The sequence below is a fragment of the Arachis hypogaea genome, chromosome 18 (assembly GCF_003086295.3).
Source record: "Arachis hypogaea cultivar Tifrunner chromosome 18, arahy.Tifrunner.gnm2.J5K5, whole genome shotgun sequence".
Classification (NCBI taxonomy): Eukaryota; Viridiplantae; Streptophyta; class Magnoliopsida; order Fabales; family Fabaceae; genus Arachis; species Arachis hypogaea.
In genome coordinates this window covers 13,956,795-13,971,280 of record NC_092053.1, presented here as the reverse complement: position 1 = coordinate 13,971,280, position 14,486 = coordinate 13,956,795, and the positions used below count along the sequence as shown (strand labels likewise).

Here is a 14,486-nt window from a genome sequence, read left to right as displayed (position 1 = left end):
TAAGAGTTATTTATTTAGTATTTTTTATTTAGTATTAAGTGTTTAAGATTTGTAGTTTAGGATTTATAGTTTAGGTTATGATTAAGACATTTTAGATTTGTGGTTTGGACTTGGGAGATGTTCTTGAGGGTTTAGGGTTGAAACGTTATGTGTTAGAATTTAGGATTTAAAATATAAGGTTTATAATTTAGGGTTTAGAGTTTATGTTTAAGGATTTAGGGATGTGTATTTGGTTTTTTAAAAAAATTAGTTTATAAATTTTAAATTAATAAATATTAATTTAAAATGAACAAAAATTTAGTATAAATTAACTGATTTAAAATTTTTTCTTTTTTTATTATTTTAAATTAATGAGTATTGTTTTAAGGAAATGGACGAGGAAGCCTATGAAAAGTTTATTGAACATTTGGACATGCATGAGTTTATTTACCAATGAATGTTCAGCCATATTCATATTATTTGAACTATTGATGACCCAAAATTCTATTTATTGAATAATACAAAAATTTGCAATCAGTTCCACTATCATATAAAAAAGCGTTAGCGGATGGCAAAAAGCCCCACAAGATAATTATCATCATTAACAGGAAATTAATCTAATGTCGTTAAGCCATTTTTTAATGACAAATTCTCCAGGATTCACTTTATCGCAAAATCTGCCTATACATATTCAATCAACATTAATACACAGAATTTAATTTTTACTACGTCTATTCAGCACCTACTGAAAAAAAAAAAAAAAAGGGAAGAAAAAGAAAGAAGCTTTTTCGCACTAGCACACTACCTTTTTCAATTGGTGTAATTGAAAAGTCAAAAATCTTTTTAGCACAGTTAAAATGTCGAAAACCATTTTAGTACACATTCTCAATCTCATTTGGCTCTAAATTTGGTATGTGTTGGAACAAATTAAAACCTTATACTAATTACTAAGCATTGTCTTTTTAAGAATTATTTCATTCTTTTTGTCATGTATTATTATTATTTTTTTTTTTTTTTGTCAGGATGAATTATTTCATTTTATTAAGCATAACTAGAATCTTGATCAATAAATTTCGTGGGCCAGGCTAGTTGGGCCTTCTCTGGGGTCCGATGACAAACAATATCAAAGGGGAAGGACTTGTGGAAGAAGGATTCTTATTTCAGAATATATATATATATTCAAAAAAACATTGAAAAATAATAAAGATTAATAAAAAATAATTTAAAATTATTTTATTTTATTTTTTTAGTTATAATAAAATAATTAAATATAATAAATATATAATAATAAATATTATAATATAAAATTATGAATATTAATAAATTAAATATTTAAATAATTTTTTAATATTATAAAAAAACAACTAACAAACAACCAAAATTTAAATAAATAATAATAATAATAATAATAATAATAATAATAAAAATCAAAATTTATCTTATTTAATATTTATTAATTATTGTAATAATTGATAAATATTAAATAAGATAAATTCTAATTTTTTTATTAATATTTTTTTATTATTAAATATTTTCGTAATAATACTGCAGCTGCCAATAATATAATAATATATTGAGGATCTAATCCAATTAACTTTATGACCAAGACCCTGTAATTAATCATTCACTCAAAATCTCTCTCAAACATGATCATTTATTCACATCAATTGCTCGTACATGTGCCCTAATTTTATTACTAGAACACAATTCTTAAAAGAGAGAATTGAATTTTATGGTATCATGAATAATTAATTCACCACCCTACAATTCTTTCTAATCTCCCCACTAGTCCCAGTGAGGGGACTAATATTTCCCATCTTAACCATGGCAGCAGCAAAATCACTGAAAAAAGAAACACTATTGGCACTATAAGACCGAACCAAAGCATCTTGACTCCCACCATTGAAAAGCACTTGATCCGAATGAAGAAGGCCGCGTTTGGCAACAAGATCTCTGTAGTAATTGTTGTCGAACCGAGCTGGAGTTAGGGTTTCGAGAGGGGAGAGGTTTGCATTCCCTCCGGTGGAAGGGCAGTTGGCTTTCCGTGATGTGGCGAAGTTGGCGTCGATGTTGGTTTCGTTGTAGACGCGGTTTCTGAAGAACTGGCATTGAGCTTGGCCAATGGTGTGGGCGCCGGAGAGGGCGGTAAGATCGCGAGCATTTAAGCCTTTGGCGGCGAACCTGGAAGTGAGGGTGGAAAGGTCGGAGAATGGTGAAGGGATTTGGTTGTTGGCTGCAGTTTGGCTTGCTGTTCTTGCATCCCTTCTTCCTAGCCCAACTGTCCATGAAGGTCCTCCTAGCTATAATAGGCAGATTCAAAAAAATAAAAAGAAATTATTTTATATATTTCATTAAGAATTTAATTTTGATAAAAATACGTAATGCTATATTAATAAAAATAATTATCTTTTTCACATTGATCGCGTGAATGATCCTTCAAAAAAAAGATATGATTGCATAACTGTATAAAACGTTTCATACTGTTAGTGTATTAAAATTAATTTTTTTTTAAAAGTGAAAACTCAGGTAAAATTGTTTTTACGTGAAATTAATAATTAGAAAAATAATAGTACTTGACCAATAAATATTCTCATTTTTTATGAGCACTTGATTAGCAATAATTTACATCCATATTTACAGAATTTTATATAAAAAAATTTTGCACACAAAAAACATATATTTTGTATCTATATTTACTACAATTTGCATACATAAATTAATAAAATTTACGGGAATGGATTCTCTCAATTGTTAAGTATGATCTTTAATTCTTTATTGTTCTCTCTCATATTTATTCTTCGTCCCACTTATAAAACTAATGGTGATAAATCACACTTTACTCTCTCAATTGTTAAAAAAAATTAAGAGAATTTATTCCCAAAATTTACTTGTTAAAGATAATTTAATATTTGTGTTGACTAAATAATGACTAAAATTACTAAAAATTACTTATCTCTAAATTTTTTTAATTTAAAATTATTAAATAATAATTTAATCAAATATATTAAATTATTTAATCATTTTTAATTATTAATTTTAGATAAACACGACACTGCACATCTGTATCTCTATCTGATTTTTTTATGTATAAGATTTTTCTTTTTTCTCAACGATATCAGCATGCATGGGTCATTTATTTGAAGAAAATATCTAAGATTTGAAAATCCCTAACTTTTGATTAAGAAATCAAGCGATAAATTATCAGATCACAACCTGTTTAATTGTGATGTGATATTTCATGCATGCAAGGTGTGTGTATATTTGGAAGACCCCACAAAATTACAAGAGTTGACATGATGATCAAGTTACATGTGTGTGAGAAAAAGTGAGAACAGGAAGTGGGGAACAATGTTTGAAAACAAGCCCATGCTAAAACAAAATGTTGGGGAAAGAAACAAACATATACTACTACAATGATTTGAGAGAATCTCATTGTGAGATTTACATGCATTATCTCTACTACAGGAAAAAGCAGTAAAAAGCCCCACTCGAATAATCCCTTAGGAAATTAATGGATTCATTTCTTTTTTTTTTTTTAGTCTCATTATAACTTTACTGTCTGTAATTAGTTCATAAAGTAGCCAGATTGACATATATACATTATTGTGCACATGGATACTCTATATATTAATAAAAGTAATAATTAAAAGCTACATGTATGTTATATATTAAATTAAAGAGTTTGTATTAAATAATTTGCATAAAAATTATTATAGATGCAAATCTATTGGAACATTTAATTAAAGAAAAAGAATGACCAAAATGCTTTTAGACACTGAAAAGTGAAAATTACGTAGAATAATCTTGACCCCAATTTTAACTTTAAAGTCTCTTTGTATAGTCCACTTACAATTAAATTTAAAAAAATATTTTATTAATATAAACCAATATTTTTGCTATATACTTTCTTTCTATATGATTAGAATAAGAATTTAGAGTACTGATCAAATATTGATAAAAAAAAAAATAAATTTTGATGGTTGGTTATTTATTTTATTTTGTAATAAAAAATAAAAAAATTAACTAATATTGATTCAATTAAAATAATACAAGATAAATATAAAAAATGATTATTATCTAATATTTTTGGGTGAGAAAATCAATTATTATTGGTAAAGAAAGAAGGAAAGCAAGAATGTTGTTACCTGAACTACTCCATCTCTAGCAGCAAGTGCAAGAATGTCAGCACAAGAGACAGTAGCATTGCAAGCAGCTTCAACATTGCTTTTAATGGAGTCTATCACTTCAAAACCACGAGCTGAATTTTGATTTGGTCCTGCACTTTTCTCCCCTGTGAACGTGGATGTGTCATCCAATAAGATTGATCCATCACACCCCTACCATACCATATATATGCAAATCAATTAATTACTTTAATAATAATAATAGCCAGCAGAGAAATCATAACTAAATAAAAATGCTAAGTTATGATCCTTACATTAACGAAGCAATCATGGAAGAACAAGCGAAGTATGGAAGCCCCCATTCGAGGTTCCTTGGTAACAGCTTGCTTCATTGCACTCAGCACAATGGCCTGAAGATTTGGACAAGTTTTGGCATAGAAATTTGGTGAGAGTTGTGCATTGCTCACAATAGAACAAGCAAGAACAGAAAGAATAATAGACAGTGTAACAAACAAGTGATGAGGAAATGGTGCCGCCATTAATTAATTAATTATTACTATCAATCCCTTAAGCTTAAGTTATTTGTGGAATGAACGAGTGTGTTTGGAAGAACCATGCAATTATATAGAACATTTGTGTGACGGTGCATGAAAAATATAAAGAAAAATTAAAGTTATATGATATAGACTAAAGAGTGAGTAGTGGAGATAAATAATAAGCATGCATGATTTTGTATTTTTGGTTCATATTTTCAAACTTGTCTGCTCCAAACGCGCTTTACTACTTTTATTATTTTCTATCCGGGGAAGGAACCAACGTGAGGAAGGAATTTTTCATAACAAGGTGGATTGGTCAAAGTGATGCATATTTTGGTTTCTTTTCCATAGATTTTAAGTTCGAATCTTTAAGATAAAAACAAAAATGTTGAAAATGTTGTTATGTAATCATTTTATTCAAAAACTTAAACCGATAAAATCAGATACAGCTTAGATATTATATTCTAAATTTTTTTTTTTAAAATTCAGTTAATAAGAAGATGTACGTTAATAGTTATATTTTTAATAATATGTTGATTTCTACATATGTATAATGTAACATGTTTGATATAGTTTCTAGCCTATATAACAACAGTTATGTATATGAATCATAATTTAAAATTTTGAATTATATATTTTACTTTTTTTAATAAAATTTCATTCGAGTTAAATTAAATTAGTCGAGTTCTTATAACAGGATTCAAATACTTAGAATTAAGAGAAAATTTCACTCCCTTTTCCCTGCGAAATGTTAAAATGACACTCCTCTCCCTTCTATTTTAGTAAATTTATTTTTCAATATCAATATATATTAATTGTTATACATATTAACAGTGGTAAGATTTTTTTAATTTAATATTAAAATAATATATATTGATATTGAAAAATTAATAATAAAATATAAAATAACTGTTAACAAAAATTTTGATAAAATTATAATTTAATAATTAAAAAATTATTGAAGGGTAAGTATTTTAGAAAAAAATAATTTAATTATTAATTTTTTTAAAATTATTTTGGTAAAAATATAATTTAATTAATAAAAAAATAATTTATTAAAGAATATTTTGGTAAGCAAAATTTAATGATAAAAAATAAAATTTTTGTTAATGGATATTTTTTCAAAAAATAATTTATTTTTCTTAAAAAATGAATAAAGTTAATATTAGTTAACATAAAAAAAATTTAAAATGGATTAAGGAGGAGGTTTTTCAAAAGTTAAAAGAGAGAAAAATGTACATTTATAAAATAGAGGAAGAGAGTGTTATTTTAGCATATCGTAGGGGAGAAAACTGAAAAGTAAAATTTTCTCTAGAATTAATTCAACAAGTGGAAGATGAAATTGAAGATTGCTTACTTACCATTGGAGCAGTTGACTTGCTCCCCATATAAAAAACAAAGGATTAGTTGCATGTATAGGCTAATAAGTCTCTAAGATCATCAAATAAAAACACAAATTTTAGCGAAAAAAGATTAATTGGAAGTAATAAATGAACTTGCTGGATGCTGGCTCAACAGTTTTAAGTGGGAAAAACCAGGTTTATGATATATAACACCAAGATTCCTTCACGAGATTTGCTTAATTATTGGAGAAGTATATATGCCTACTGTTCTCCATAACAAGAAATTTTACTTTTTGCTTTGTCTTCTACCTTTTTTTTATACCAAAAATAAAGAAATTCAAACCCACGATTTCTTAAATGAGTATAGAGAGATGATGTCATTTGAGTTATAACTCATTAGCTTACTTTGTCTTATGTTAGTTTAATCATTTTATTAAATATGTATTTAAACAGCTATATTCTGTATATATTAAAATTACTCACTAAAATTAATTATTATTATAAAATATAGATTAAAATATAATTATATATTAAAAATAAATTAAATTATATATATATTTATACATAAATACATTTGACAATTGATTTTAGTAATTAATTTTAGTGTATAAATAATATTTTATTTGTTATCTAAATTTGCGGAAATGATTGCTGCTACATACTTTACACGTCAGTCTATGCATGATTTTCATGCATTGTACCGAACGTAAAAGACCTTTAAAGAGAACTCCATCCTTATACGTTCAATTAATTTTTTTTTCCCAAAGAAATTAAAAGAATTCCTCTATATATAATTCGAATGAATTAACAAAATGTTCTTCCCATCATAACAGTATCACCCACTAAGGTTGATCAATTTGACCAGTTTTTACTAGCTCAATAATAATTAATTTAAAGCAACCAAATCCAACTAACTTTATCTGATTAATTATATTAGTCATCTTAGCCAAAAGGTTGACAAAGTATTGATGGAACATTTCATAAAGAAATTCGTAAAATATAAACCACTTTGATATAATAATATATCTCCAAAGATAAGTTGGCCTATATATATGCTGCACTTTCAGTAATATATACTTGTGTTATTTATGAGAAATATTTAGTAACAAAAAAGAATTAGTCAAAAATAGATAGAATTTGTCTTATTTAATGTTTATTAAATGTTGTAATAATTAATAAATACTAAATAAGATAAATTCTAACTGTTTTTTTGTCTCTTTAGTATTAACGTTAATTTATCGTATATCGTAAAGTTTCACATTAATTAAAGAAGGGAATAAAATATGTTTTATAAAAATATAGAAGTACTTCTTGTTTTTAGACAGATTTTGATGGATTAAATAGTATCTATCTCTTTATTTTAGAAAAAAAAATAAATCATAAGGTTGAAATGTCTAGGAGCAGTCGAGCAGACAATACCCTCGGACGAGTAAGATGGACTATTTTAGAAGATGCAAAAACAAGGTTGTAGCAAGCCAACTAGTTTAAATAGAAATAAGGGTATTCTCGATTATGTATAAAAATAGTGTGATCTTTGTCATTAATTTACAATCTATTGGGTCTTATGTTAATGATTTTGATATAATTGATCCTCTTGTTAATTAATGATTCTTAGTGGTCCTTAATGATTATTCTTCCAAACATGAATTCGTATTGATCAAGTCTAGAATTAAAAATGAGGTTTTGATATATGTGAGAATCCATCTATATTATATTGGCCATATATATGTTAATTAAAGGTGTAATATAATTTGGTTATATTGAGATATAAACCATTATGTTGACAGTTGACTTACAAAGATAAGAACCATGCAGCAAACGAAGGGGAAGTTATGGGCCAGCCAGAAATTAGAAAAAAAAATGTAAAAGTAATGTGAAAGAGTGGAAGAAGCCATGCGATGACCCTACAATGATGGCGAATCAGAATCAATCGGCTTGGCGTGTTGAAATTTCAATCTTTTTGTTTTTCTTCTATATAGTACCTTTAGGTAACGATAATAATTGAAAAATATTCGAACCCCAACGATTATATTACTATTGCTACTAATTAACATATCTGAACCTTTAATTAGTGGCCTTTGGATGCAAACATGGGCTATTTTAAGCATCAAGCCTGCTACACATACAAGCAAAAAAAGCCTACAAGCGTTACAAGTTGCCCAGCCCAGAAACACTACACGCGCACTCACTTCCTTTGAATGGAGCGTCAATCTCACGTGTGTCACTCAACAGTTACGCTTCGCAAAAAGCACTCGTTATGGTGCACTCTTCCTCTTCTCCTTCGAAGAAAACACAAACCGTCAAGTTTCGAGGAACATTCCAAACTGAAGAGACGTTCGAACTCGTCACGAAGATTAGCAGAAATCATCAACAAAAGATAGAACTCTCCATCAACAATCTTCAGAAAAAACAAAGAAATATTATTCAAGGTAAGTTACTGTTTTACTGATCTTGTAGATTTTCTACATTTCGAAATCAAAGAACTATGTTTTACTGTTCTTCTACGTTCTTCTAAGTTTTATTGTTCTTCTTGTTCTAGCTCTCATTTTACTGTTTTTAATGTTCTTCTTGTTCTAGGTTTTACTATTCTTCTAAGTTCTTCTAGGTTTTACTGTTCTTCTTAGTTGTTCTAGGTTTTACTGTTCTTCTGGTTCTAGTTCTTCTCCTAACGGATTTTTGGGAGTATATTGCGTAATTTGGTGGGTGTATATGGAGTAATTTGTTCGGTGTATATGGCATAATTTGTTGGGTGTATATTTCTGAACTGATATAATGTAATATAATCAACTGTTGCAACTGTTCTAATATTGCTTGTCCTTGAGTGTATATTGCTTGACCTTGTATATTTATGCATGTTTGAGTAAATTGAACATCATTTTGAACTGATCTAATTAAATACTTATGAGAATCCGTATAGGTGTATGTAGCTAATCTATAGGTGTATCTGACTGATATCTATGGGTGTATTTTTCATTTCAGAAAAAATGGCAAGCAAAAATCAAGCTGAAAAAAATGTAAAAACAAATATATGTCTTAGATCAAATCAATTTTTCATAATCGAAATATATTGGATGGGTTGTTTCCTTGTTGAATCCTCTGAGTCTTCTTCAGTCTCAAACTCAGAGGTAGAATGGACTTCACTTTCAGTTGTTTCAGTCTCAGATGATAATGATGAACTTGCCTTCCTTTTTTTGTTTTTTTGGTTTTTTCTTTTTTTTTCTTTTTTCTTTATTTCTTTCATTTTCTCCTTTGTTTCGGCCATCTTTACAATTCCCTGAAACATTAGAAATGTTAGTTAACAGCATTCAGGTAAATAAAATACACCCAAGATATTTTGTTCACTTACCATATATTCTTCTATTTCTGCCCTCATTCTTTCAACCAACTGCTCTCTAGTCCAGTTGGCAATCCAGGGTTTTGGATGTCTTTCTTCCCCATTCTTGTCTTTATTTTTTGATAGACGGAAATAAACTATCATCAGGGCAAACAGGCGGAGAGAGTTTCGAGAAGTTTGAAACTCCTGCGAGGACGAATGAAAATACGGTTGACATGAAAGAGAAATGCTACATCTGAGCCACACGAGTGAAGACATACGAAAATAGACTAACTAATGAGTATGACACCGTGTACACACTCAAATCCCAAGATAGTTACATTTTATCAAAAATTCACCTCGCATCACTCGCAGCTGAAACGCATATAGAAGCTGAGGTAATATTACAATAACCTTAATGTTTTTATCACCAAAATTAACTGCAATGTTGATTGATGTAAATTGATTTCGGCATCTTTTTCTATATTGTCTCTGCCATGAGCCTCATCTTAAACCAGCAAAAGATTAAAAGGTTTTAAGAAGAAGTATACTGTCTCCCCCCTGATATTGTGGTAGGGTTGCTTCAACGAATTTTGGGTGTATTTTCTGCATTCCTTCGGGTGTATTTGCTGTGTTAAATTGGGTGTATTTTATGTGATCATTTGGGTGTATTTTCTGTGTTCAATTGGGTGTAAGTTGTGTATTCATTTGGGTGTATTTTCTGCATTCGTTTGGGTGTATTTTCTGTATTCATTTGGTGGTTCACAATTTTTGCAGAACATGGCCATTGCAAATCATTCAGAAGGGGTATTCTTACAGCCTAAAACCAATAAGCCATCCAGGGTGGAGGACTATCCAATGTTTATACCCTTCTTGGACCTTAAAAAATTAGCATCGCATCGTTATGTAAGTTTTCATTTCTAAAACTTCTTATTACCATTCTTTACTTATGTGCCAAATAAACTAAAACAGTGTTCAATCTGGACATACTTCAGATTTTTGCACCTGTTTGCCATTCACAACATTGATGGTTATGGTTGGCTGATACAAGAAAGCGGAAATTTTATATACTCGACCCATATCACACGACATCTCCGTCCGATGAGAGAACGGCCCTAAATACATTCATTGTAAGTTGGTTCTGTGTTCTGTATTCTAATAGTTGGGTGTATTTCTGTTCAATATAAGGTGTAAGTTTGTGCTCCTTTAGGTGTATTTCTTTATTAAATTTATTCATGTATTACTGATTTGTTTTGTGTTTTAAGGGATATGTAATTTCACGAATTAGAGTATATGCTGGGGGCACCTCTGAAGAGAAGGGACAAGGACAAGGAAATTGAACCGCCATACATTAACATCTCAGGCCAAAAGACAAGGTATAAATCTTTCATTCTGAAAATTAAACTTTCCTATATGTAATTTGTAATTTATTTTCTTGGTTTTCAGCTATGACTGTGCTATTTACATAATGAAGTGACTTGAGATAATTTAGCTCGAAAACATTAAAAGGTTGAAGTATGAGTGGGACAATTGGACCTAGGTAAATGTGTTTAAAACTAAATAACTCTGTATTACTTTACTCAATTAGCATGGTTGATTTAACAGAATATTCTTTTTAACTGTAGGACGAGATGGACCACTTTAGAGTAGATATGCTTCTCAGATTCTATTCCATGAAATGAATCAAGACAAAGTTGAAGCCATTAAGGGAAGTAATGCAATAAGAGTGTCCAAGCCATCCTCATTGTTATTGAGTCCATATTGTCAGATAGATTCTAATGATATTGACACTGATTAATGTAACTGTTATATAGTCTTGTAAGAAATTGAACAGATGATGTAAAAATTTGCCAATTATGAGTAAAACTCTCTCTGCTGTATTCAAAATGTATGAATTACAGGTACTATAATATGAAGAAAAATATCAAACTAAATATACACCCATAACTTGACATTTTACACCCAAAAAAAGTTGAATATACATCTAAACATCTATCCCCTGATGATTTATCCCTAAACCCTAAACCCTGAAACCCTAAACCCTAAAACCCTAAAATTCTAAATCCTAAAACCCTAAACCCTAAATCCTAAACCATAAACCCTAAACTAACCAACCTACTATACACCCAGATCATTGATTTTTACACCCATAAAATCTCATTTTACACCCAAGGAAAGTTAAAAATACACCAGACTTCTATCCACTAATGCTTTATCCCTAAACCCTAAACCCTTAAACCGTAGCAAAAAAAACAAACAATATTTTATAACATAAATAGCAGATTATGATATATATATATATATATATATATATATATATATATATATATATATATATATATATATATATATATATATATATATATATATATATATAATGTGTGAAACACAAGAAAATTTAGAAATACACACAAATGAACAGTGCTTTTATACCCATATTCTGTAACTATACACCCAAAAAGTTATCCGCTGCTGCTGGTTCCCTGAATTGATAATTCATAACACGTCCTTGATATTGGCTGGAATTTGAATGCACCATTGATGCAGCATCAAAGAGGTTTAACTGGATATAATAAACTCACATATTAGCTAAACTATTAACGAGAAAATTAAACTCAATCACCGCATATTTAAAGAGCATCACTTTTACCTCGTTTAAAGCTTTCGTTTTCTTCTTCTTTGAGGCATTTGCAATCTGTTTGTCCAACTTTGAACCTAACCTATTTTTGGGACGTCCTCTTGTTCGAATCCTTGGAGGGCTTTGAAGCTCGTTAACGGATTCCAAGTTGGCGTCTTCGTGAGATAAAGAAGATGTCCCCTTCCTTTTGGCTTTCAATTCTTCTATCTCAACCATGACGTTATCATACGCACGGTGCATAATCGCAGTAAGCTCCTCCGATTCTGATGCAAATTCGCAAATATTTTGCGAACGAAAACCCAATTCGTCAAACCTCTTGCTTCTTGGCTCTAACAATGGCTCGTCGTGGTTGCTCTTGATGTGTGTGTGTCGCCTCTTTACCTTCTTGCTCCATCGTTCCAATATATATCTCGATGACACTTGGCTTACTCATTCAAAGCTTAACACACTTAGTGCGTGACGGCACAATATCCCTCTTGACTCGAATAATAAGCATTGACATTTTACCTCGACTGCTACTGAGTCGTAAGTAACCACAAACTTGTTGAATATTGAGCTGGAAACTTGTTCTCCAACTTCGTATACTGAATAGCCTAGAGCAGAATTCGTTAATCTAGTGATACAATTCGCCTTTTCTCTAAATTGTGCTTGGACTTTCCTAAACTTTTGATGAGTGTACACATCTTGAAACTGAGCTTCAATGGAGGATTTGGTTGCACACGGTATGATCGTATGAAAATCTGCAGCATCTGATTCTCTCTCTGCTTGCTCCCTGCTTCCGAGGCAATTATCGTATTGTTTGACAAATTGAATAAGCGAGTTGTTCTGGGTAATAAACTTGTTAAAAAATGAATGCATGCTCTCGCTCCTTTGTGTGCTTTATATCCCTGCCCAGAAGTGGTGATCCAAATAGATTGGAACCCATATATGACGGTCTTCATAGAGATCTGCAAAATACACCCAAAAACAGACTATAAATACACCCGAAAAAACATGCAATTTATATCTCTGCTGCAGATTTTAAACAACATTACATGAAAGCCACTTGTTGTCCACAAGACCAAAATTCAGCAGAAAATCATTCCAATTCCTATCAAATGAATCTTTACTATGAGAGTTCCAAACAACTTGGCTCAATTCTTGTTCAATTTCAGCATGTCCCTTGTACCCATTTAATTTGCTTGGGATCTTCTTCGTGATGTGCCAAATACACCAACGGTGTATTGTTGTTGGCATACAAGCCTCTATAGCCCTTTTCATTGACGCGCATTGATCGGTGAGAAACGCTTTCGGAGCATTTTCCCCCATGCAACGAAGCCAACATTGAAATAACCATTTGAATGACTCAATTTCTTCGTTCTTCATCAAAGCGCATCCAAGAAGTATTGACTGACCGTGGTGATTCACCCCGACGAAAGAACCACAAACCAAATTATACCTGAAACAAATTACGATATTGCAGAATGAAAATCATTACGTACACCCATATAATGAATTTATACACCCAAGGAAGATCCAATATACACCTCTGCAGCAGATTCATAGAACTAAACTAATTTAGCAGCATAAACAAGAACAGCATATTACCTGTTTGTATTGTACGTGGTGTCAAATGAAATAACATCTCCGAAATACTCAAAGGCAGCTCTGCTCCTTGCATCGGCCTAAAAAACAAGCTTAATCGATTGATCGTCCTCGAGTTCGAGCTCGAAAAAGAAATTCTGATTTTTCTCTTTCATTCTCAATAAATATTTCCCGAATTCCTTTGCATTTTCTTATTCTGAAACATTCCGCACTTCTCTCGTGATGTAGTTCCTCACATCTTTTTCAATAAAATTTAACTCGCGGTGATCCCCAGATGCCGCAACGAATGATTGGAATATTTTGCTTGGTCTGATACCGACTTCCTCGTTATTCTCTATTGTACGACGAACGGACATGCTTAGTTCCCTGTGCTGTTTGAGCATCTCTGTTTGAGTTGGACAACAAGGGTATGAATGATGCAGCACGACCTTTGAAATGATCCAAACACCAACATCCTTCAATGTGTGTATATAAATTCTTGCAGGACAATTTAAACCAGCTGTGGGATTTGTCTTCTCGGTCGAAGATATTTTAGAATTCTATTTTCCCTCTCTGCTACATGTGATCAATTGATTCTTAATTTCGTTTCCCTTTTTATTTGTGCTCCGAACTCTTGTAGAAAAACCTGCAGGCTTGGCGTAGTCCTTGTAAAATTTTGCAGCATCTTCAAGGGTTTTAAAGGTCATTCCAACCTTGGGAACAAGCTGCTCATCAACAACAGAGAGGAGCTGCAAAAATACATGTTTAAAACAAGAAAATACTATAAAATTTATGCACCTCATAAAAAAATAACAATCAATTAAAGTAAAATACACCCAAGGACTCCCTGATCTACACCCGTTACGACAACAAGTCAACTAAAATAACAAGGAAAACTGTAAACTATAAATACACTCAAACTTCCTCCTAAAATACACCCAAACTTCCCTAAAAATACACAAAAAAAATTCTGATCTACACCCGAGCGTC

General features: G+C 30.6%; 1 protein-coding gene across 1 annotated transcript; it reads right to left on the bottom strand.

The window, feature by feature from the left end:
* Positions 1-1,615: 1,615 nt before the first annotated feature.
* LOC112771976 (peroxidase P7) lies at positions 1,616-4,760 on the bottom strand. Its single transcript, XM_025816842.3, has 3 exons — positions 4,418-4,760; positions 4,125-4,316; positions 1,616-2,279 (listed from the first exon to the last, which is right to left on the bottom strand). The coding sequence occupies exons 1-3, from the start codon at positions 4,640-4,642 to the stop codon at positions 1,728-1,730; spliced, it is 969 nt and encodes a 322-aa protein (XP_025672627.1). The 5' UTR covers positions 4,643-4,760; the 3' UTR covers positions 1,616-1,727.
* Between the last annotated feature and the right edge of the window lie 9,726 nt (positions 4,761-14,486).